This window comes from Antennarius striatus, chromosome 20 (genome assembly GCF_040054535.1).
Source record: "Antennarius striatus isolate MH-2024 chromosome 20, ASM4005453v1, whole genome shotgun sequence".
NCBI classification, from domain to species: domain Eukaryota; kingdom Metazoa; phylum Chordata; class Actinopteri; order Lophiiformes; family Antennariidae; genus Antennarius; species Antennarius striatus.
Window position 1 is genome coordinate 16,278,297 of NC_090795.1, and position 26,285 is coordinate 16,304,581.

The 26,285-nt window shown below is 43.5% G+C and overlaps 1 protein-coding gene across 2 annotated transcripts; it reads right to left on the reverse strand.

Annotated features, from left to right (window-relative positions):
• Positions 1-8: 8 nt before the first annotated feature.
• Positions 9-24,700, reverse strand: zcchc2 (zinc finger, CCHC domain containing 2). 2 transcript variants are annotated; one of them, XM_068343620.1, is made up of 14 exons: positions 23,790-24,700; positions 20,180-20,294; positions 19,656-19,723; positions 17,724-17,795; positions 16,851-16,951; positions 15,760-15,863; positions 14,777-14,836; positions 7,224-7,284; positions 6,978-7,089; positions 6,678-6,739; positions 6,459-6,535; positions 5,583-5,696; positions 3,928-5,508; positions 9-2,772 (listed from the first exon to the last, which is right to left on the reverse strand). In XM_068343620.1, the coding sequence occupies exons 1-14, from the start codon at positions 24,528-24,530 to the stop codon at positions 2,711-2,713; spliced, it is 3,330 nt and encodes a 1,109-aa protein (XP_068199721.1). In that variant the 5' UTR covers positions 24,531-24,700; the 3' UTR covers positions 9-2,710. The 2 variants fall into 2 exon arrangements, with proteins under 2 accessions (XP_068199721.1, XP_068199720.1); XM_068343619.1 differs by having other exon boundaries at positions 19,656-19,726.
• Between the last annotated feature and the right edge of the window lie 1,585 nt (positions 24,701-26,285).

Here is a 26,285-nt window from a genome sequence, read left to right on the forward strand (position 1 = left end):
ACTCAAACTCACTTATGAGCCTTACATTTATTGCTTTTAATTACAGGAAAAAACACATTTGCATAAAATCCAAATTCCACTCTAGAAATATATTTGACCTTTCCAGTACAGAGATATCAAAGAGTACAGTAAACATTACAACCAAGGGCGTCAGCAGCAGAGCCCTCGCAAATGTACAGTACAGCATAAAACCATGAAGGTTAACAAAACTCCACTGGGGCTGTTTGGTGCATCCTCAGTTGTGCACTGGTTCCCTTTTCATCCAGTCGGATTGGTCCGCGTCTGATCACTGGATCCAAACCCCTGCAGGATCGTCTGATCCACTTCAAGTGTCCAAAGAATGGAAGAACTTGGTGAAATAGCCAGATCCCACGACAGTGTTTGAGGGAGAGCGTCCGATAAAGATCTACAGAAGCACCGCTGCCGTCCGCTGACAGCCACACAGCATTCAGGGGGGAAAGCAGATGCATAGATTGGAACTAAAGCACTTACAAGAGGCAGACAGAAGCACACAAACCAGCAGAATGAGCAGCTGAGTAACACAAAACCGCTCCGAATAGAAACAACCGGGAAGTCAGGAACCAGAACACAGTTTTGTGAGAAGAAACTGCTTCAAACCAGAATGCAACACTTCATCGCCTTCAGAGACAGATCCTCATACAGTAAACACTCCAACAACAACAGGCCAACTGTTCAACGTTGAGTCGGCACACTGAGTTTATTTACAGCAACATGTAGGAGATGGAAAAAAAAAAAAGTACTGTACGTCAAGTTATTCAGAGTTTGGAATCAGTTCTAGCTTAGCAGTGCTAACTGGCTAAATCTGGTTATTAGCAGCTGTGCTGGCTAGCTTGTGAGGATCAATTTGGTGAAAGCTCTAAGAAATAAAGACATACGCTTTCTTAGCTGTTCCCTAAATGTCACTATTTTTTTTTAAACTTAACACTGTTTATGTTTCCAAACAAATAAGGGTCATGAGCTTGCATCAAACAAAATGCAGGCGTTTCATCTTCATCAGGTTTGTCAGACATCTTCAGTTATCAACATACTGGTGCAAAAAAAAAAAAAAAAAAAAAATAGCCACGAAAAAAGTATGACAGATACTTCCCTCGAATTAAATTCACATTTTGACTTAAATACTTTTCAAATTTCAAACTTCGTACGCAACTGTCCTCCACGTACAAATGGAAGATCTCCACTTCAGAGAGAAACAGACTCACAACTAATATTCTAACAAACGTCACCAGTGGACACGATTCAACGATAGCTCCCACAGGGCTAAATAGTGACGTCCACAGTGAATAAAGACACACACACACACACACACACACACACACACTGTGTCCACCGTGGACACTGATGCTGCTCAGTCCTGGAAAACACACGTCTGTAGTTCAGGTGACAGTCCGCTGCGTCCACCAACCAGGTCTGTGACTATTAAGGCGAGACAAACCAGCGCCGCCCGACGGGGTCAACAGACTGAACCAAACGTCTGAAACAACAGGACCTTCACTTGGATTGAGCGTCTTATAAAACCGACAGAATGGGTAATGAATGAAAACGTCAGCCTTCAAACAGAAAGATGGACGCTCTGATTAACGCCTCTGGGGCAAAAGCAGTGGCAGCGTCCAGGTCTGGTCTGAGTCCAGGTTTAATACGGACCCTGTGGTCTGAGTCTAGGGTTAGTACAGTCTCTGTAGTCTGGGTCTAGGGTTAGTACAGTCTCTGTAGTCTGGGTCTAGGGTGAGTACAGACTGTGGTTTGAGTCTAAGTTTAATTCAGTCTCTGTGGTCTGAGTCCAGGTTTAATCCAGTCTCTGAGGTCTGAGTCCAGGTTTAATCCAGTCTCTGAGGTCTGAGTCCAGGTTTAATTCTGTCTCTGTGGTTTGAGTCTAGGTTTAATTCACTCTCTGTGGTTTGAGTCTAGGTTTAGTACAGACTCTGTGGTCTGAGTCCAGGTTTAATACAGTCCGTGGATCCAGTTAGAAACAGAGATCTCCGAAATGTTTGGAAAATGTTTCTGTATAAAAAAACTCAAGTTCTACAAGAAGTCAGGCTTTGTGTCAGTCTTGCTAGTGAAATGAATAAACCCTCGTATTTCTGAATCACTCTAGTGCATTTTGCAAAGAAAATGAAAACAGCAGCAGCTTCCTTCCAACTGAACCGACAGTTTAAGTGGCATCACTTTGTCTGCTTCCCGTGTGAGAAGACATACATTCAGAAACCTGACATCAAAGCTGTACCTGAACTTCAGATCCAACTTCAATCTATTCTACCTACATGACCTTTGAACTCTTAGTCCGTCAAACTGCTGTGCAGTTCGGTTGGACATTTATTCCTAGTTCAACAGTAGTGAGGAAAAAGCAGAAATTGCTTTTTTACAAAAACATCAGCTTTGCTTGGATGAAAACAAAAAAATCAAATCTGAACATCCTTTATTATTAAGTAATAAGTTAATTAATTATCTGTAACCCTCAGTGCAAAAGTATCAAACCAAACTGAACAGAGAAAGGACTGGGGGCCAATGGACCCCTGGGGGTCTCCATGGGAACAGGATTCTCTCAGGCACTAGTATTTAGTTTTGTGTTCCAGTCCCTGGCAGATCGTTCTCTTTTCCCTGAAGTTCTCAGTGCGCCGCTCAGGTGGTTGGGGTAGTCTGCTGCCACGTCGCCACGGTAACCACCAGCTGAGCCTTCATACTCTCTTCTTCATCACTCACCATTGTCAAGTGCTTCTGAAATGTGGGACACCGCATACTTCAGCCGGAAGCCACCTGCAAAGTAAAGGGATTCCTATGTATCAGTGGAACATACTTACTACAATTTTTATAGAAAAATGATTTATAGTTGTGGTGGAGAGGTGGGGGTGCAAATTATTTTATTTAATTTATTTTTCAGTATCAAATGGTGCAATAAGTTGGACAAAAATGTTTACAGTTCAAACAAGGATTTACTTTTTTAACTTTAGGAAAATAGATAAACTTAAAACTTAAAACTTTTGTTATCTTTAATGTTAATAAGGACACAATGTTATGCAGAGGTGTACTTATCATAATTCATAATTGTTTTATTAATTATTATTTATCATTACTATGTTATATATATTATTTATATTATTATATTTATTATTATTATTATTATTATTTATTTTATTGATTATTAATTTTATTGATTTTATAGATAAATTATATTATTAAAAGTCGCAGCGGAGAAGGGCGGGGGTGGAGGGGGGGCAAATTATTTGCTTATCAAAATAATTGACAAGCACTGTTATATAGGAACTAAACACGACTGAAGGCATTACACTAGCAAAGCTGGAACTTCACTCCAGACAAATCTAATATCCGTACCATACTTCCTGTCTGTTCAGGAAGTACAGAATTTTCCGCACTATAAGGCACACCTAAAAGCCTGCAATTTTCTCAAAAGCCAACAGTGCGCCTCATAGTCCAGTGCGTCTTATAGTCAAGTGCATCTTATAGTCCAGTGAGTCTTATAGTCCAGTGCGTCTTACAGTCCAGTGCACCTTACAGTCCAGTGTGTCTTACAGTCCAGTGCACCTTACAGTCCAGTGTGTCTTATAGTCCAGTGAGTCTTATAGTCCAGTGTGTCTTATAGTCCAGTGTGTCTTATAGTCCAGTGAGTCTTATAGTCCAGTGCGTCTTATAGTCCAGTGTGTCTTATAGTCCAGTGTGCCTTACAGTCCAGTGTGTCTTATAGTCCAGTGTGTCTTATAGTCCAGTGTGTCTTATAGTCCAGTGAGTCTTATAGTCCAGTGCGTCTCATAGTCCAGTGTGTCTTATAGTCCAGTGTGTCTTACAGTCCAGTGTGTCTTATAGTCCAGTGTGTCTTACAGTCCAGTGTGTCTTATAGTCCAGTGCGCCTTACAGTGCTAACACTCCTGTACTGTGTCGGTGGTGTTGTCCTACCTTGCTGCGTGGCGTCGATGGAGGGCTGGCTGCAGTCGTGGGCGTAGTGTCCGGTGACGCCACAGTTGTAACAGGACACGTTGCCGTTCTTCTTGTTGATGCCGCCGCCCCCCAGCGCGGCGGCGGGGGGCAGCAGCCCCAGGGGGTTGGGGTAGACGTGCTGCTGGAAGACCCGCTGGCAGAAGGAGGCCGCCGGCACCATCTGCTGCTGGAGGCTGTAGTTTGCGGCCGCCACCGCCACCTGGGTGCTGAGGATGTGGGCGTCAGCGTGGCTGTGGGGGTGAGTGTGGAGGGGGCCGAAGGGGGGCTGGTGTGTTGGAGGGGGGGCGGTAGGGAAGAACGGAGACAGGGTGGCAGTGCCGTTGTTCTGGTGGGGGGGCTGGGCCTGGGAGAGGTAAGTGTTGCTGCACAGGCTCGTGAGCTGGAAAAGGGGCGGGGGCACGCTGAACACCTGACGCGCTGCTGCCATCTGGTGGGGGGGGTAGAACACGGGCGCCTGGCAGGCCGGGGCTGGGGCCGGGGCCATACTTACGCCGTTACTGATGCTGGCCTGGCCCCCGCAGTTGTTGTGGCAGCCACACGTCCCACAGCCCATTGGCTGCTGCTGCTGCTGCGTCTGTGATGGGGGTGGCGGCTGCTGCTGGGGGGGTAACTGTTGCTGCTGAGTTTGCTGCACAGTAATAGGGTTGCCGGGGGTAACGGGGGCACTTCCACAGGAAGCGCTGCTGTTACTGTACATCGTACAGTCGCTGTGAGCCGTGCTGTGGGTCAGCGCCGGGATGGGGCTCGGGGCGGGTCCGGGGGTGTGGGTGGGCACAGCTGGGGGGGCCGCAGCTGCTTGGACATGTCCAGGAGATCGAGTGACTGCAGCAGCTGCTCCTGCCGGGGGTAGGACAGAGGTGGGCGTGGGGGGCAGCGTGTAAGGAGGAGGCAGTCCAGATGGGAGGGTCAGGCCGGCCCGTTTGGAGTGTGGAGCCTCGATGGGGGCCTGGGGGGGCGCCAGGCCTGAGCTAGCGCTTTGGCAGGAGACCGGCTGAAGAGGGGAGGGATATGATGAAGGCCCGTGGGACATGACGGTGACGGCTCTCACAGGAACCTGGTGTGAGGCTGGGGGGCAACCAAGACCACAGGTGGAGCTCGAAGCCCCATCAGAGCCCCCCTGGCTATGAGGGGGGGCTATCTTGAACCTCTGGATCACAGGCTGCAGAGCCGGGTTCCCCGAAGGGTGGAGACTAATCGGTGGGACGCCAAACGTGGGCAGTGTGTCTCTTTTCTCCGACTCCCCCCCCGACCCGGCGCCGTTGGCGGCTGGAGGCACTAAAGGCATCATCATCGTCACGGACGAAGGCTTCACATCAGGGGCGACGTTTTGGCTGGATGGAGGGGGGTCGGCTGCTCCGTTAGGGTGCATGTAGGGAAGAGAATGCATGAAGGAAGGAAGGGATAAAGGGGGGAAGTCTGTGCTGGTCTCTGGGGGGTGGAAAGAGGGGACGGCACCCCCCACAGCGGCTCCAGCGCGGTGAGAGAAGAACACGTCGCGCCCCGGCCCTCTGCTGACGTCCTCAGAGTGGCTGTCTGTGTCTGACAAGGGGGGTCGGGCCAGGTCAGAACCACATCACACCCCCCCCATAGACAGGTCCGGTAGAAACACCTACCTCTGTTGTTGTCCTCCTCGCTGTCCCAGCTCTCCGGTCGGTGCTGAGGGCTGGGGGGGGGGCTGTAGCTCTCAGAAGAGCTTTCACCGACGGTGTCGGGACCGGAGCCTTCATCTGCAACAGCACACAGCTAACGTAAGCTAACAGTCATCACATCACGTAGCATTTAACCTTTAGCCTTCTGTTATTAGCTTCTCTCTTATTATATTCTTTATAGCATTCCCTTTATATGTGTATTCTGTGTGCGACAGTGTCCACCCTTTAACCATCCTATCTTCATCCTCCTCTCCAACACCAACTGCCCTCATGTCTTCCTCACTACATCCATCCATCTTCTCTGTGGTCCACCTCTTGCCTTCTTTCCTGGTAGCATCATCCTCATCACCAACATCCTGACCATCTCGCCTCTGGACGTGTCCAAACCATCCAAGTCTGCTCTCTCTAACTTTGTCATCACCCCTGTCTCTAGGTACCCCTGTCTCTAGGTACCACTGTCTCTAGGTACCACTGTCTCTAGGTACCACTATCTCTAGGTACCACTATCTCTCGGTACCACTGTCTCCAAAGAGTGATCAACTCACCATTCCTTATGATGTGTGAAGCAACATCACTAATCAATTACAGTATTTTCCGTACTATAAGGCATTCCTAAAAGTTTTTAATTTTCTCAAAAACCAACAGTGCACCTTATAATCCAGTGCACCTTATATATGAAAAATGTTTTAGAATAGGCCGTTTACTGAAGCTGTGCCTTATAGTGCAGAAAATACTGTACTACAAAGCATGCAGCCCTACAAGTCACATGACCTCGTCACTAGTCCCTTACTGCTCACCTCTCCCGTTGGAACACTCAGAATCCTCCTGTCAGGTACTCACCTTTCCTGTGAGATGATGAGGAAGGAGCCATCCTCCCATTGGTCAAAAAGACGCCACCCTTCCCCTTCCCTTTGGACCTAAATCATGAATTTATCGTCAGACATGGACTAAACATGGTTTCCATCCTCATGAGTAGAGGGAGCTTCCTTATTTTTACAGCTCAATAGTTCCACTGTCTCGTACGGAGAGACGAGGATCACACACCGTTCAGGGACTCACCTGTCAGAGCCTCTGCTTTTTGTTTTGTTGACTGGATGGATTCTCTTCTCAGGTTCTGCATGCTGTGAAGATGACGGTCACAACAGCTTCACAAGGTTACACAAACACTATCATACCATTGTTTTGTGATTCAGGTGCTTTTTGCCAACATTTCCCTTTGTTATGAAATTATTTTTTCCATATTCAGGGATTGTGGCAGTTTTTTCTCCATCCATCCTATCCTGTATATTTATGAAAGTTCATATGGTGACACTATTTTTCATTTGAATAGATAGCTGACAGATCCAGGTGGGTCCTCACCTGCTCAGGCTCCTGACTGCTCCTCAGTGTGCAGGCCTTCCTCCTCTCTGCCGGACCATTGAGCTCCACAGAGCCCCCCGCCCTCCGACTGTCCCCCTGGGAGCCCTTGCCGCTGGAGAGAGCGACGAGGAAGAGGGGAATGGAATTGTTCCCTGCTTGACTATTCTGTGTCACCCCGTTATTTACTGCAGTGATGAACATCTGTCATGGGGATGACTGACAGATGGCACCAGACAGTCTACTTACCCTTGACATGGACTCTTGGTCCCGTGCTTTTTCTTGTGTCCCTGAGCATAGGACTCGAAATCTGAAAGAATGAACAAAACTCCATTATTTCTATTGTTAATCAACATTCATTCACTGTAACAATGTTCAATCTGTTCCCAGTGAACGTCATTCTGACAGTGACCATTTGAGTATTAGGACCATTTAAATCTAAAAGCCAGAAACAGTTTTTATCAATTCTGTGCATAGATAACAACTTTATATTTGCGTGTCTTGCTACTGTGAAATAGTGCCAATAGTGATAATAGCGTGGGAAGAAAGTGGTGAGGGGGCAGCAGACATTGCAGTTTACACCAAAAACCACTAGGTGGCACACATGAGCCATAGTCTTCTGAAAAGCACTCTGAGAGCAGAGCGGAGGAGAAAGACGTAACTTGTCTATAACATATAATTACTTAATGACTTTACATCGCCCTGTGGTAAAGCCAGCCTGCCCTTATCACTGAAATGGGTTAATTATTTTTTAGTCTAGTATGTTGCAATTTATTTTTGCTCCACATGGTCAGCACCTACCCAAACATTTGTTTGCTACACATGGCCCAACCTGAATACTTGAATGCTGCCAAGTCAGTTGTGAATCACAATTTTTTTCAGTTTCTGACAATTTTTATTGGCTTATATTTACATTTCATTCAGTTTACGAAAGACAAAGTACCTAATTAAATGTTTATTTAAAGTCAAATCAATCAAATGCTGTGATACTTACCTCCTGTTCTGGCATAAATTGTCTAAAAGATTCACACCTGGTGTCCATGATCATTTTATAGGAGGGTGAAAGGGACCAATGTGAAAGGGACCAATGTGAAAGGGGTGGTTGATTTTTTTTTTAAAAAGTATAAATATCGTTGTGACAAATAATGAGGTGGCTGAATTTAAACTGACGGTTCACCATGGGTATGGGAGTTGTGTCATGTGTTTTGAATTTTTTTTTGTGTTCATTACTGTCACCATAACTATGGGTGAGTTTGTGTTAGGTTCCCTGGATAGGACAGTTGGTCATCACCAGCAGTATAAAGGCCCTGACCTAAGACATGGTGGGGATTTTGTCGGAATTAGCTCGAGGTGGAGGAAGTGCTAATGACAGTACATGGTCTTTTTGTAGAGAAATAAAATAAAAAGTTTTACCGGCAATTTTTTGGTTGGCTCATTTCTGTACACCTGGCCCTCATCAAACAAACTCAACTACACATAGTGTCAGAAGTGGAATGAGTGGCAATCAAGGGTGGCAGAAACATGGCAACCAAAAAAAACTACCAGATCCAGAACACACCAAAATGACGACAACCAGCTGTCATTGGCAGAGGATTTAGAAGAGAAAGAGGAGGAGGAAGGAGCAACCGGTGGCAGAGCAACAGAGAGGGTGGAAAGTCTGAGTAAGATCTTTCAAGCCTTCCTCCAGGATCAACAGCAGTGAGATGAACAAAGGGAGCATGAACATCAGACCCAGGAGGTAAGGATGAGAAACCTACACCACCACTTTAGCCAGCTACAGCTAATGATCCAGCTGGACCGAGCGGAGCGTAAGTCACCGGAAGTAAAGCCGCCTGGTATAGCACGCTCTCCAGTTGACTTTGGGGAACGACGGCCTACCTGGATGGCTGGTTCTTTGGGCGTTACTGATGACTGGGGAAAGGAGACTCCTTCATCAGGCCATGGAACTACAGCACCACTGCCAATTAACTGGAAAGGGCCAAAAATGCAACCCTACAGGGCAGATGACATTGAACACTACCTGGCCATGTTTGAACGCATTGCATTGGCATGCCGGTTGGGCTCTTCATCTTGTTCCCCTCCTGTCTGGCAAGGCAAGAGGAGCTTACCTGGCCTTGGACATTGACTATGCAATGGAGTACGACCAGGTGAAGGCAGCCATATTGCAAAAATTTGAAATCAGTCCAGAGACTTACCGTGTTCGATTCCACTCCAGCAAAGCGGAGGTTGGTGAAACACCAAAAGAACTTCTGGCACGGCTGAAAGAACGTAATGACAAGCGGATGAATCCCAGACATAAGTCCAAGGAAGAGATTGGTGATGCCATTGTCATGGAGCAGTTTCTACGCATCCTCAACCCAGAGCTGCAAATGTGGATCAAAGAACATGGTCCGATGACTTTGCGTGCAGCAGCTGAGCTGGCAGAGACCTTCATGGCAGCTCGAAGGTCCTCCAAGAACTATTACATGGGAAGGTCATCCACTATACCTCTCTACTATCGAGGTAATAACGGGGGTGGTTCAGTTAGTGGGTCTAGGAATTTTAGTAGATCACAAGATGCTAGGCCCCTTATACAGGATCCTCCCAGTAGGAAACCATATAAGATTCCCCCTGTGTGTTACAACAATAACCAGCCAGGTCACCTTAAACAAGAATACCCTATTATTTCTGTTAAGAAGTCTGATTTAAGTTCCATGTACTCACCTTCTTCAGAACTGCCAATAATGAAGTCCGATAGTATAATCAAATTATGTCTAGCAGGTCATTATTGCAAAGCTCTGTTAGATACAGAAAGTGACCAGACTCTGATTAGAGAAGACCATTTGCCCAATCAGATGTTGGTACAGGAAGGCAAAGTTAGCATGACCTGTGTTCATGGGGAAAGCAAGATTTATCCAACTGCTGAAATATCTATTCAGATAAATGGACAAGAGTATATTCTCACTATTGGGGTGGTAGCAAAATTACCTTATCCCATAGTCTTGGGAAGAGATTTGCCAATATTCTATGAGTTGTTAAATCATTACCAGTATCCTGACAGTACCAGTCTCACGCGTGGCGTTTGTGACAGCCACCAGGAAACCATGGGAGTCACTAGATCCCAATACTCACATTTAAGTCCAGGGTGAGAGGAACTACCATTTACTGGGGAGCTGTCCAATGAGAGTAAGGGTAGGAAAACCCGCAGACAGAGACTTCAAGATAAGGTGCGTAAGACTAAGATAGAATTCCAACCAACATTACCAGAAATAGGTTGTGATCTTTTACTAAGTGACATGAGCATATTACAGAGACAAGATGACACAAGGTTTCTGTCTTTGCCAAGGAACTGTTTGTTATTAAGGGACAGATTTTGTAGAGGCGCACCAGTTAAAGTGACTAGTTGTTGGTACCAAAAGGTTTGAGACCCACAGTGTTGCACCTGGGACACTCAATTCCCTGGTCAGTACGCTTAGGTCAGACTAAAACTTATGCCCGCATTGCGTCACACTTTTACTGGCCCCAAATGTACCTTGAAGTAATAGACTATTGTAAAACATGTGCAGATCGCCAACAGACCGCTCTGGGAAAGAAAGTTGACAGGACCCCTTTAATTCCTATGCCAGTGATAGATGTGCCCTTTTAAAGTATTGCCATGGATGTTGTGGGTCCCTTAGAATGGAGTTCATCCGGCCACTGATACATCCTAGTCACAGGAGACTACGCCACAAAATGTATGGAAGCGTTTCCCCTCAGAAAAGTTAAAAGCCGTCAGGTTGTTAATTGTTTGATACGGTTATTTTCAAGGGTGGGAATTCCCCAGGAGGTGATTACTGACCAAAGAAGTAATCTGACTTCGAAGTTTTTGAAAGAGGTTTACCACCTCTTGGGCATTAAGGGAATACGAACCACCCCCTACCACCCACAGACTGATGGCCTGGTTGAGCACTTCAACAAAACCCTGAAAACCATGCTCCACAAGTTTGTGTCCGGTACAGGTGCTGACTGGGACCAGTGGCTTCCGTTCCTGATGTTTGCCTACAGAGAAGTTCCCCAAGCTACAACAGGATTTTTTTCCTTTGACCTCTTATGTGGACGTCATGTCAGAGGACCTATGCACACTCTCAAAGAGGCCTGGGAAGGAGAGCAGCCAGCAAAACAGGTTGGAGTTATATCCTATGTGCTGAAAATGAGAGACAAACTGGAGCAGCTGACTGACTTGGCACATGATAATATTGCGGCTGCACAGGTGAGGCAAAAGAAAGGCTATGACCGCAAAAGTAAATAACAAACTTTTCAGCCGGGGCAAAAGGTGGTATTGCTGTTACCAAGCTCTGAGAGCAGCCTCCTTGCCAAGCGGCAGGGTCCCTTTGAAGTTACACTTAAAATGGGACCGGTGACTTATGAACTTTACGTGCCAGACCGTCGGAAGAAACATCAGACTTTCCATATAAATCTTCTTAGGGAATGGAAGGATGGAATCCCTCTGTCTCAACTGGCCACAGTTGTCACTGATGAGGAAGAGTTGGAAGAGCAATACTTTCCTACATCTATCAAATCCTTCACAATCCCAAATGTAAGTCATCTTGTTTCTTCCAAGCAAAATAAACTGAAAAACTGTTTTCCTGAAGGGTTGTTTAGTGAACGTACTGCACGTACAGACTTGATAATGCATGACATTCAGTTCTTGTCTCCTGAAAGCGCACCTTTTCGCCAGTCTAGCTACAGAATTCCAGCCACCTTAGTCACCCCACTCAAAAAGGAAGTATAGGCAATGTTAGACATGGGCATCATTGAACCTTGCACTAGCCAGTGGTGTAGTCTGGCGGTATTGGTGCCAAAGAAAGACAGTCCTGACTTGAGATTTTGTATAAACTTCATCAAAGTGAACAGTGAACCGAAAGTGTCTCTATTTTTCACCCCTATCCTATTCCCTTGTGTAGATCAATTGATAGAGCGGTTGGGAAGTGCTAAATATTTGACCACTCCTGATTTGTGTAAAGGATATTGGCAAGTTCCCCTTACAGAAAGAGCAAAGGACACAACAGCCTTCAGAGTGCCTTCTGGCTTATATTGTTTCACTGTGATGCCCTTTGGTTTACATGCAGCAGCAGCAACATTCCAAAGGCTCATGGGCAAAGTTTTGAAAGGGGCTGAGGCCTACTCTGCAGCCTACATCGATGATGTCATCATCTACAGCTCACCCTGGGAAGAACATCTGCAGCATCTCTCTGACATCTTCTAACGCATTCGGGGAAAATATTTTTTTCTAGAAACGGATCATCGTACCCTCCAATGGATTAATAGAATGAGGGATTCAAATGGACGAATAGCACGGTGGCATCTTTCCTTGCTGCCATATAGGTTCATTGTTCAGTACCGTGCGGGAAAAGCCAATGTGGTTGCTGATTTCCTGTCCCGCAAAGGGATATGAGGGACAGGTCTTAAGGGGGGGCGGGCGTGGTAAAGCGAGCCTGCCCTCATCACTATATTAGGTTAATTATTTTTAGTCTAGTATATTGCAATTTATTTTTGCTCCACATGGTCAGCACCTACCCAAACATTTGTTTGCTACACTTGGTCCAGCCTAAATGCTTGAACGCTGCCAAGTCAGTTCTGAATCACAATTGTTTTCAGTTTGTGACAATGTTTATTAGCTTATATGTACATTTCTTCAGTTTACAAAAGACACACAAAGTACCTGATTAAATCATTTATTTAAAGTCAAATCAAACAAATGCTGTGATACTTACCTCCTGTTCTGGCATAAATTGTCTAAGACTCACACCTGGTTTCCATGATCATTTTATAGGGAGGTGAAAGGGACCAGAGTATACCAATGTGAAAGGGATGGTTGATTTTTGTTAAAGAGTATATATCGTTGTGGCAAATACGGAGGTTGCTGAATTTAAGCAGATGGTTCACCATGAATATGGAAGTTGTGTCATGGGTTTTTGACATTTTTTTTTTGTTCATTATTGTCACCATAACTATGGGTGAGTTTGTGTTAGGTTCCCTGGAGAGGACAGTTGGTCATGACCAGCAGTGTAAAGGCCCTGACCTAAGGCATGGTGGGGATTTTGTCGGAATTAGCTCGAGGTGGGGGATGTGCTACTGACAGTACATGGTCTTTTTGTAGAGAAATAAAAGAAAAAGTTTTACCGGCAATGTTTTGGTTGGCTCATTTCTCTACACCTTTTTGTTGTGGGTAGAGAAATAAAAAAAAAGTTTTACCTGCAATTTTTTGGTTGGCTCATTTTTGTACACCTGGCCCTCATCAAACAAACTCAACTACACGCCCTCATTGTTCTGAGACTCTGAACACATGATAACATTGAAGAAAAACATTTCATGAAAGCCTTCAACAATAGTCCCCAAGGAGTGAAGTCAGACCAGAGACAAAAAGACAGAGTTCCAAAGGTGGACTCCGAAGCATCTGAACATCTGGTTTAGGTCTGAAGACATTTCACCTCTAATCTAAGAGGCGTCTTCGGTTCTGACTGACTGGTGGAGAGTCCTCAAAGACAGACGATCAAGTCAGCCAAGAAGTGGCTGAAGGAGAAAACGTCACCCAACGTAGAGAAGACAAACAAGGCACAAGAACGCCATCAAGTGTCATCCAATATGTGGCTCATCCAGAAGTGTGTATCCAGAAGTGTGCTCCGTTCCATGAGTCTCAGACTTTCGTGAGACACAAAAGTGTAGATACAAGGTGGTTTAATATAAGTATGGGGAGGGTCTGTAAACGTTTAAAGTACCGTAAATTATAAGTATAAATAGATTGCAATCTCGATCGCGGATTTGTTAATCACATGTGGTTCCTGGAACACATTAACCACAAAGAACAAGGGCGTACTGTATTAATCATTTAGAGACCCTCCTTAATGTCATTGTTTTGTAGAACATGTCTCAGACACAACCAGGGGTTCATTCTAAAGCACTGATTCTTTAGTTCACAAGGAAAAATAGTATTTCTAAGCAGACACACCCCTTTCTCTCACAATTTGGTGTTTCTTTATAATCCTCTCAATGGTTTTTATCTAATTTTCACTTTCTCATAATTTCCCTTATGTCTTTTTGAAAGTCAGTTGAAGTCCCACTGATCATTTGATCTACACCATCCAAATTGAACTCTACCCTCACCCTGCCCTGCCCTCCCCCAGCACCTGACCACCCCCCTCCCCCAACTCAGGGACTGCATACACGTCACTTCCCCCACAGGATTACAGAGTGAATACAGATGTTTACCATCCCTTTGTGGTTTGTCTCATACTTTGTGTTGTACTGCCTGTTCTACTGCCTGTGTTGCTCTGCCTGTGTTGCTCTGCCTGTGTTGTACTACCTGCTGTACTTCACGTTGTACTGCCTGTTCTACTGCCTGTGTTGTACTACCTGCTGTACTTCACGTTGTACTGCCTGTTTACAGTGGGACAGAGAGGACTGCAATTTCATCTGTGCTGTATGTCGTGCATATATGGTACACTTGACAATAAAGCTGACTTTGACTTTGAAATTATAAACGGCTAGTTTACTCCAACCTTTTCCTTTAGGTAAATACATGTAACTAGTTAGCTGTGTAGCTAAAAAAAACCTACACTCACACAGGCCATTACACACAAAAACAGTAAGAAGCCCCCAAAATAAACACTGGTTAACTTTTGAACTTTTTTATGTTTATTATGAAGCTCGGGTACAGACTACAGCTCGTTCACTGAGTCTGGTTTGGTGGTGTGGAGACACACACTAAACACACACTCTTGAACACATGTTTGGACACTACTACTGCACTCTCCAGTGAGTTGAATTGTTTCACGTCCTCTCACCTTCCTCCTGACTGGAGGCAGAACAGTCTCCCTGATAGGCTGTCCCCAGCTGGCAGCTGCCTAAAAGAAGAAGAGATTCATGTTTCTGACAACAGCAAACACACTGTGGACACAGCTTAGTGACGATGATGATGATGGTGGTGACATAAATCACCAGTTACACTTCAGTAGTATTTTTTGACAAGTGGTTGGACTATGCACACTTGTTATTAAAATAATTTGGTAAAATTGTTTCAAGATATGCTTAAGTGTTACTATTTAACCTTTAAACAGGTTCATTACAGGCTTTCATCTGTTGACATTATAAATGTAAGTGAGATTAACTGTAGTTTAAGTTTAAGTATGTAGCATTAAAAACATCAACTCAGTTACATTTATCACATGAAACATGTAATATTTTACTGGTTAATGAACACAACACTCAGTGGTCATTTAGACACCTATTTACATTACAGTACTTTAATCCAAATTCATAATACTCCACAGAAAATACAATGTGATTGTTGTTTACAGAAAAGCAACAACAGATACTTTTCTAGAAATCTGATATCATTAATGCAATAGTAACATTATCTAAGAATAAATACATAAAAACTACAAACCTTCTAAGGCAAAAACAAAATAGAGGAAACTTCTCAACCTATTTTATGTGCTTACTCTGTTTCAGCGAATAGATGCAAGATATATCAAATGAAACACGTTACGTGCCTGTTTAAGCATGTTTTAGATGTGTTCATTGTGTTTTTGTGAGAAATCTGAAAAATAATTCCATAAAATAGGACACTGATCATCATATCTAACTGCTCCATTTTCCCCATTTCCACTGTTGTAAACTTCCTTTGAGAAAAAATATTACTGGATAAAATTGTGCTAAATATCACCAGAACCAACCTCAAAGTCTTGTTTGACTGCTACACAAAGGGGTCAGAGGATTTTAGGGGTAAAACATGACTTGATGGGTATTCTTTAAGCGTCACACTCACATCTGCAGCAGGTAGATGGAGTGGAGTAGCTGGAGTCACAGGTGAAGAAGCTGCAGACCTTCCTGGTCTGTCTGAAGACAGGAGGAGCAGACAGGAACTTTTCCCTAAAGGTGGAAATGGGGAAGGTTAGAACTGTCACACGAGGCAGCATGAAACCACAACAGCTTTGTGGAGGCCAGTAAATACACATTTCAATATATTTAAAATCTACACATTCTTATTTAATACTTCCATTAAAACATTTCTTCTTCAAACAAACACTAGATGTATATGGAGTCATTTTTAAGCATTTCTGGCTTCAGCAAAGTTTGACTGACATTTCCTTTCCTCCAATTGGGTGTCTAATTTAATGCCTGAATGTGGAAAAAGAGGAGCAATAATTTTAAGATTTCTTTAATGTATACATATATAAACATATATGTACACACACATCAATATTTATTCTTCTTTGAGGAGAAATGAATCACATGAGAGTCACTATGATAAGCCCTGGTTTAATATTTTAAACAAACATTTAAAGAAATGAAGAGTTATTACACTTGTTTGTCACAGTACTGAATTGACTTGCTAACAGAAGGCAAACCAGTACAGACAAATTACTGATAAATAAAGACAACCTTTATCAACCGGTAATACTAAAAACCAGTTGTTACATTAATATAGTGCATTATATAAATAATGCAAATAAATAAAAGCTTCCAATGCACCACTTAACCTGATAAAATGGAGCGTAGCAGCACCAGTCCTCTGTGATGGAGCTGGGCTGGGGGTGGATGGAACTCTGTTTGATTTGTATCGGTCAATGTGTCTTTTATTTTCTATACATAATATTAACCTATACCCTTAAATTTTATACTCTCTAATTTTACCTCCTGAGTATTGTTTGTTGCTATTACTGGCTGTTACTGGGACCTGAGAAACCAATTTTGTTCTGTTCTCTTGGAAGTGCTGACTAGACAGAGAACAGAAACCAGTATCCCAGTATTACTGGTGTCCCCATGTCCCATCATTGCTTAATACCCCATCACTGATGGGGTATTAATCTGATAATATTGACACATACAGAGTGTAGATGAACTGATTTCAAGTACCTGAGGTTCTCCTCCACATCCCTGCTTTCACTTTGGTCCTCCTGGTTCAGGAGCCTCAGGATGCTGGTCTCAAAAGACTCGGCACACTGATGCTCAGGAAGCTGCAGAGACAAAGTGGAGTTCACTGAGAAACGGGATCATCACACATCTGAACAACAGCAAATCAATAATCATCTGCTAAAATGATAAATAAATAAATAAATAGTTGTTCTTGAAGAGCCTCTAGACTCTGCCGCTTCTTTCACCAACAATGTGTCACAGAAACTACTTTGGTGTTAACACGGCAGTGTAACATCTGAATGGTTCTTTCTCAGAGGAAACGTTTAAAATTGGAGAACATTACCTGTACATAATTACTTACTGATGTCTCTGTTCTATTTACAGCGTCCTTGTTGCCATGACAACGCGACGCCGAGGCAGCACACAGGATCTTATATCAAAAGGATACTCAACAACCCCCTGAAACTAAAGGCTATTTAATTAACGTGAAGAAGATAGTGTGATCTCGGTTTATCATTCTGTTGGCCAGAAGTTAATATCATGAAGTCCACTGTTACTGGTTGCAAAATGAAGTTATGCAATGTTATAATAATATGTAACAAGAAACTGATTACTGCTAAATCTATTATTTTATCATCTCAGCTGCTGGTTTCTAATGAAGTCTACTTTGTAAATGGTGTTATAAGCAGAGAGGGTCACAATACCTCCTGAGCTGAAATGGTGCTTTGGAAACTTTGTTAAAATGAAAGAAGATCTGATAAAATGATTGAAATTAAAGTCATTACTAATTTTTATTCTTATTTTTGAAAATATTATATTCTGTATTTTTGTTCATTCAAATCTGTCAGTGGATGAGAATCAACAAGCAGGTACCTTCAGAAGGAAGTTCTCCAGCTCCAGATGGGTCTTGGTTACACTACTAGACGAGGAGTCTGACCACTTCACCTGAAACACAGCAGAGAACATTTCCCATCATTCCACACACAACATGACAGTAAACACACACAGGCAGCACCTGCTCCCTGGACACAATGCATCATGGTCCATCACGTTCCAACCACTGATGTTCACTGGTGTATTATTCTCTCTGAAGCTCAGCAGAATATCTTTATTTTCTACATTTCATATTTTCTTATGCATGAGTCTGAAAAGCAGATGGTTTCATCTAGCACACGGTTGCCCCTCAAACCTTCCTATCACCCACCTCATTAACACCCTGTGAAAAGCCAAGTGCCCTTTTAGCACACCTCTATTGCCTCTTTCCTTTATGCATTAGGTTAGGTGTGCTGTGTGAGCCGGGACATGAAGGGTTGGGATATCTGAACACATTTCACATGTTCCATCAACAACAGGAAGAATTACAGAGCAGCCGGAAGCCGTTAGCAGCTAACTCCTAGTAAATCCTGTGAAGCGTTTTTCAGACAGAGGAGACAGCATGAGGTCCAGGAGCGCTAAACCTTTTGTTTGTCGACTGTCAACAAAGGTAGCACATAAAAAGAATGTGTTTTCTCTGCCATCTGGTGCCGCCCATCTCCAACAGGAAGATGCTTCACTTTCATTGTATTTGACAGAACCATAGATTTTCCCACTGTTATATTTAATCTTATTGTAAAATCACATTAATTGAATGAGGCTTTTTTGAGTGTATAATAAAACAGTACTGCATCATTCTGAATTTATTTCTGCAAAGTGGGGGCCTGGACACCCATTCTACAGTCAATCTACGTTGGTATTTACCTCAGCATGGTGTTACAGCGCCATGCTGAGGTCTTTCTCTCTCCATGTCAACATGGAGCTGAACAGCAGCACACTGGTGAACACCATGTGGAGGTGTGACCAATGACAGAGCAGCGTTTACATCTATTATGACATTTAAATACCATCTAACCAGTGTCAGCATGAAGCCACGATCATAGCGTGGTTTTAAAGGTCATGCTGGTGTTGTGTATGCAAAAGGGGGAAGATGTGTAACTTTGGAGCATCTGCTTGTGCCATAATGTGTTACATTTGCTTCAAGCAGTGCTTCACAGACTACTGGACCTCGTGTTTTTTCTCAAACAATATAAAAATATCAACTAGCTGCTGTAACTTCTGGTCAGAAGAAGAACAACGGACCCATCACACACTTTGACGTCTGTACAGAACACCTTTGACCCGGCTGAAGACTCACGGGTGAGCTGAGCTCTAAAATGTTCACTGACTCGTACCAGTAAACTACTAAACAGTGCAGAGGGTACAAACTAATGCATTAAGACTGAAAAGTAAGGAACAGGTGAGTTGTGTGCATTTTGACCTGATTGTAATTAAGTTTAGAGGCAGCAGCAGCAACCAATCAGCACACTGTCTGCTCAGGCTCTAACAGCTGACTGGTTAGTACCTATTTTGAAATTTAATGAAGAGAAGAGACACATATGTTCCTTGGTATGTACATCAATGTTTTCTTGATACATATACTGCATATTAATCATGTCTGTTGCCATGATTAAGCGCTATATAAATAAAACTTGATTGATATATCAACTACATCTCTGACCACTGTAGGTTTGGACTGACCCACATGGAAATAGCTCCGTCTCCTCGTGTGTCTGAGCAGAGTATCATGATCAAGTCACTGATAGTTGTCTGAAAGCATTCTTTTGGGTTATTGCCAGGCTGTTACTGTTACACTCCATTACCAACCTAACGATTCCTATTAACTTTCAAACACAATGAAGTGGCCACTGCCAAAAACTGACGGCAGACAATCAGGAAGGGTTAAGTGGAAAGAGAGAGTGTGTGTGCGTGTGTTTGTGTGTATTTCCCTACCTCAAAGTTGTACTCCTTGTCTTTTCTTGTCAGAGTAATGCCCCTGAGCACGATTCCCTCTATATGCACTGCTGCGAAGGAAGAGGACAGTAATGAACCGTTATGTCATGACAACAGTGAAGCACATATTCAGGTTGGTGTAGCATAGAATATGTGACAGTCATCAGCGTACAGCCCAGGTGAGAGGGGTGTGGTGTGATCAGAGCAGAAACACGCTGCAGCCATGTGGGCCACTCGTCAAAAATAAATGACAATGAGGTACGGGGCAAATTTTGCTCTCTCTTCATGTATCGCTGAAACTTCAAGGCTCACATCGTTCTCTGATTTAAGAAAAAATGTGATTTTCAAATAGTAATTACTTACTATGCCTATCCCTTTTCCAGACAGCTAATGGATAATAAATATCTACTTACAATGTATTCAAGGAAATATATCAAAAGTGAGAAGGCTCTAATACAAAGCAACAATAAATAAAAACAACTCCTCTCCATAATATCTGTAATATGTCCAGTCCATTCATTCACCTTCTCTTTGTGTTGTCCAGTGGCATCGGCTCTGACATGGAGGATGGGAGGAGGCCACGCATTCTCCCAAACCGGTTGGTGAAGGCAGGTAATCCACCTTCTGACCCGTCAGCTCCTGGAAACCAATCAGACTCTGTTACCTACAGACATCAGTCCGTTAAACCTGGAAGAATACAATCAGTACCAACACATTCCCAAGTGGTTTCATGACCATAAAATAGATGAAAACGTGAAAATTACGACCTACTTCTACTCTCATTCCCACATCCTGCAGAATAGATTTCTGTGAAGGTGCAACCAGTGACAGGAAGGGTGCTGAATGAAAGTATGCTATAGGCATACACGTCTGTGTGATGTACAAGTGAACACACAACCAGTTTTGTTGCACAAATACCAGTACTGATACTCTGTAAACACTCTTTTGTATTTGCATTCACGCATCAAAATAGCAACAAAAGATTAAACTGCATTTCTCCAGGTCTACAGCCACATTCTGGATTAAAGATGTTCACTGAGGATTGTGGGGCTGATAAAAAATATGGTAGTTTGGAAAAGTAACGAACATGAAAGTTTGATCTCATGTACACAGACATCATGTACTGTCAGTTACCTGAACTGAGTGCAAAAGTAAAGCGGAGTCGAGTCAAAAAAGGTTATGCTGAGCAGGAGAACCAAACCAAACCCACTACCAAGTCTGTTGGGTTCTAACTAAAGATCTTTGGCCTTACATGATTATTGACTTGGAGATCAATGAAGCACAACAGATTCATGATGTCAAGCAGGAAACAATGCTCTGCAGTAAAAATAGCAGATACAGTATATATGAGGAGACATGAGTAGAAATCATCACAGGACTCAAGTAAAGAATATCAGACGCTAAACCTTTAAAAAATTGGGTTCACAGTCCGTTGAGTTGACGGCCAGCCTGCGGTTAACAGTCACTAATGCATGAGGTTTAATAATTTCCCTACACTCAATAAAATGAATTAAAAAACAATTTTTTAAAGTAGACTGAGTAGAACATCACGGAAGGCCTAGGTGGTGAAATGCACGGAAGTCAAAAATGTATAACAACAAAAAGAAACATCTAAAACCTGTACTGGTTGTCACTCCAGTGAGCGAGGACGATGAGGAAGTGAATCCAATAATTCCAAATCTTCCAGATGCTTCCCCAAGAGAGCAGCCTCAACATGTAGATGACTAATAGTCAAACTTACAAAAAACATCTACCTTAAAATAATTACAGAAAACCAAGAAACAAGAAGGAAGAAAAGAAGAAGAGACAGAGGAAAACAACACTACAACTGAGGTCCACATTACACTCCACAGAAGACAGGCTTGTAGAAAGGACAAAAGAGGTGGACAAACTAAAAACAAAACGACTCAAAAGATTGGAGATGGTGGCCAAGAGGAAATAGGTAACAATCAGCATGAGAAGCAGAAACGCACGGAGAGAAATAAAAAGTGGCGTCATCAGCAAACATACAACATTGTCAGTAGCGGCCAGAGGAGACTTATAAGCAGTCTTGTAAGTAGTTTCCTTCACCGAGATGATGTGTCCACTGTGGTAAATGGGAAACCAGGAGAAATTGGGGGAAAACAGAGACAGACATTCAGGATGAGAGCCCTCACTGTCAAATTGGCCAATCGTCACAGTAGATTTTTGTCCAAAAATCCAAGGCTCAGTTTTTCAAACTCAGGCTTTTGTGGATTGGTCAGAGAGGAGTCTCTGATAGACAAACAAGCTTGCACAATACACAAAAAATGGCCTGAAAACAAAGAGGCTGCTTCAGCTTGGGGTGACTGAAACATCATCCCCAGGGATGCTGTCTTGGTCAGTGTCGATTATTTTTTTGTCTATAAATTATTTCCTACGACACTTGATCTTTCCCGAAAGGAAACATCATTGCATTGTATGAGTGGGTGACAAAATATGTGCCATTGACCAAGAAATTCAAAGATGGGTCCACTCAGGCGAAGGTTGTCAAGTATGTTCGTCTTGAGAAGAGACATACCACTGGTCTGGTCTAGGTCTGGTTAGGGTTCATTAAGAGCCACCAGGACCAGTGACAAGATGCTCAGAGGAGGCACTGAGACACGACAGGGATGTCTAGAAGTGAATGACTCTGAGCCTCATGGAGGTGACATTGATGACATGACTGAGTGTTGAACAGGCGACATTAACTTTTGAGTTGATTCAAATGACCCGAAAAGGATTTTAAAAAAAGAAAATAAAAAAAGCAACTATCTATTTTGATATTCTTCACCTGGAAACAATTGCTACGGAGGCTGTGGTTTAGGAAGAATTGTCTTTCTCTTTGACATCATCAAAAAAGTGGCTTAAATAAATAGCCAGATAAACTTGATTCAGAAGCTACATCAATGTTTGTTGTCAGTCCTTTGATTAGATCAACAGATTTGTTTTCCAAACCTTTTTTCCTAACACATCACATGTGACCTAATCAATGAAACAATGGCTGACCTGAACTTTTGTGTGTCTTGGGAGTCGGTGAACAAGATTACACTGATTATGTGATTATGTCATTGTTGGGGGTCGTCAGGAACAAGATAACAAAGGCACCTGAGGACAACAAAGTCCGCATGTTGGGTCAACGATAACAGACGGCCACAGATGGGTAGTGAGGAACCATTCAGACACACACTCAGACCTGTGGACAATGTTTACATCTTTTTCTTCTTCAGGGGTCGCTACAGCGAATCAGTGTCCTCCATCTAACCCTGTCTTCTGCATCCTCTTCTCTCACACCAACTACCTTCATGTCCTCTTTCACAACATCCATAAACCTCCTCTTTGGTCTTCCTCTAGGCCTCCTGCCTGGCAGTTCAAAACTCTGCATCCTTCTACCAATATATTCACTATCTCTCCTCTGGACATGTCCAAACCATCTCAGTCTTGCCTCTCTGACTTTATCTCCAGAACCTCTAACATGTGCTGTCCCTCTGATGTACTCATTCCTGATCCTATCCTTCCTGGTCACTCCCAGAGAGAACCTCAGCATCTTCATCTCTGCTACCTCCAGCTCTGTCTCCTGTCTTTTCCTCAGTGACACTGTCTCTAGACCAAACAACATCGCTGGTCTCACCACAGTTTTGTACACCTTTCCCTTCATTTTAGCTGAAACTCTTCTATCATACATCACACCTGACACTTTCCTCCACCTGTTCCATCCTGCCTGGACAGGCTTCTTCACCTCTTCTCCACACTCTCCATTGCTCTGGACTGTTGACCCTAAGTACTTAATGTAATAAAACATTAACTGTCTTTGAATCTGATATTTTGCTCTCAGTTTACTTTGCTACAGAAGAGAATGAAGTTAGTAAAAATGAAATATGAGAAGTCAAATGCGGTGAGGTCAGAGGTCACTGGGGCAGATCAGCTGTTAGTATTAGCTGTCCGACATCCACTGATCTGATCATCTGTGTAAAATTACATTACGTATTACTGTCTAATATCAGGCATAATAATGTGATCACATGTGTTGTATCTCTATATTCCACACATGTGGACTCCCTCTCAGAGGGATCAGGTTCCCATGTTTGGAGCTCACTTATCCCGTGGTGATGCTGCTGGGTTACCGCTGGTTCTTACCTCCGTCCGGGCCTCCATCGTGAGGCTCTGCCGGCTGTCCTCCACAGCCCATTCGATCACCTCCAGCTGCCTTCGGAGCTTCTCCCGCTGGTGGAAAAGGAAAGCCGGGTGGAGAGAGGCCATCATGAAGAGCAGCGCCAGCTGCTCCAGAGGTCCCGCCGCCGGCACCGGGTGATCCCGGTCCTCACACCCCGGGTGGTGCTCGTTTCCGAACAGAGGAGGGGAGCTGTCGTGATTTGTGAAAAACAAGGTCGGGTCCACACGGTTGAGTATCCTGAAGAGAATTCCTGAACATTCCCTGCTGTCAGACCCGAGGAGGGACAGACAAACCAGGAGTTTGGACAAGACCACCGGGTCGAGCACGTCCGTCAGGAGCCCCAGTTCGCTCGGGTTGTTCGCTCGGAACTCGAAGTCCCTTAAAAGAAGGTAATCTTTCCTGGCCAGGTCCTCCAGGTAGGAGCCTAGGAAGCGGAGCTCCAGGGGTTGGCACATATGGAGGAGCCCACACATGAACTCGATCCGCTTCGCAGGGTTCAGATGTAGGCCGAACCACTCGAAAACAGCCTCCTTGTTCAAATGGGATGGACACACGCAGGGTCCGGGCGACTCCAGCTCCGGCACCGCGGAGGGAGGCACAGCCCGGGGGATATGCAGCTGCTCCGGCCGATCCAATGAATTGTCCTCGGGTGTCTTGTCGCCTCCTTCCTCGCCCGTTTTCGTCGGCAGCTTCATTTTCAGCATTCTCAGCGCTGCGGTGGAGGCTTCAGAGTGTAAATACCCGACCCGGAGACATTCTCCTCGCGTTATATACTTTAGTAATGCTGATAAGAGAGGTGAAAGGTCAGCTTTATAAAAGATACACTGTATTCTGTTGTTTGCTAATGATCTGACACAGCAGGAGCAGCGTAGCTCCGCCTCCTCTCCATTCTTCTTCTGTTTCCTTTTGATGGAAGAAGCGATGCGCTCTCAGCTCACTGCTGCCACCAAGCGACTGTTAGCGGAAGTGTTTCTACACAAAGCTGTAACATTCTGTGAAAGCAGTGCTTTTTGTTGTACAGTACTGTATTTGGAAAAAGAAACACTAAATTGCTGTTACAGTGAGGTATTGTTCTTGTGTGGTCTTCTTATTGCAAACAATTGAAGCATAATGTATTCTGTCAATGGACCTAATTTTAATTGTGGCTTGATTCATTTTGCTCTCTGCCATATTGTGATTTCACTTAGTTCCTTTTATGAGACAGTGAGGCTTGACGTTAGCTCATGATGTTGCTGTACAGGTGATCTGCACGTCAACAAATATAAAACCCTCCTTTAATTATGTTTTCATTATTGTAAAAAATTTTGATGACTCTACCTGTTAGTAACTTTTTCCAAAATGCAAACAGCATACATTCCTACTATGGATAAATAGTCCTCCATATCATAACAGAGACTGATGTATGTGATGTACACCCCAGGTATAGCCTATTAATAAAACTGTACATCCATATGTAGTTGAAATGTACAAAAGAGACATAGGTCTATAGAAAAACATCAGTTTACCAAGGACTGCGTTTTAACTCCTATTCAACAAGTGATACATGTACATATTCTAAAAACCACATTGATATATTAAAATTGGAAATGCCTTACAATGATAGTTTGTAGAAATGTCCTATTCCACAATGTTTTTGTTATTTATCACAATATAGTTACTGTATATTATAGAATATTATAGAATCTGTGAAATTTAAGTATTGCAATTTATGTTTATTTTTCTTTTTTCTGATGATCTTATATTTTTAAAGTAAATTAGACAGTAAAACTACCCTCCTAAGGAGCAGCATGGCATACTGTATATAGTTAAACAAAAACCTATATTTCAGCCCACTGGGGCTGTGTAAATTCCCTTTTTTGAGCGACCAGTAAAATGTTTGTGAGAGGCAATATTTTAAAAAAATCTTATAAAGTTTTTCATCTGAATTTGTCTTCAATTTCCCCTTAATTTCATTCCATAAGCAAAATGAATGACAGCAGTGACTCATACAGAACAGCTTTTGGTTGGACATAATTTGGCCGTATTTCTAGAAGTCACTGAGTGATGGTCTGTTGTTAGATGATTCAGCTGCACACCTGCTCCCAGACTTTTAACATCCTCTGGTGTTCGGTGATTTCCCTGATTCAGAATATAAAAATGGTGAATGTGAACAGTAGTGAACATGAACAGTATTGTGTTTTAATCTTGTCCAGTGTTCTCTGTTCAGTTAAAAGTTACTGTTTATGGTCATTCAGACTAGTTCCCGCATGAAGGTGTAAAAACACAGCAGTCCAAATTAAAGTGAGCTTCCTTCGGCCCTCGTTGGCATTCAGCAGCGAATCTGGAGCTCATCACAGCTGACTGGCCTCACTTGGTGTAATTGGACAGGTACTGAACCCACATATTCAGGTTGTTTTAATCCTTAAACCAGTGGTGAGGGAGCAGCACCCTCACCAACAGGATGCTGCTGTGCAGCTGCG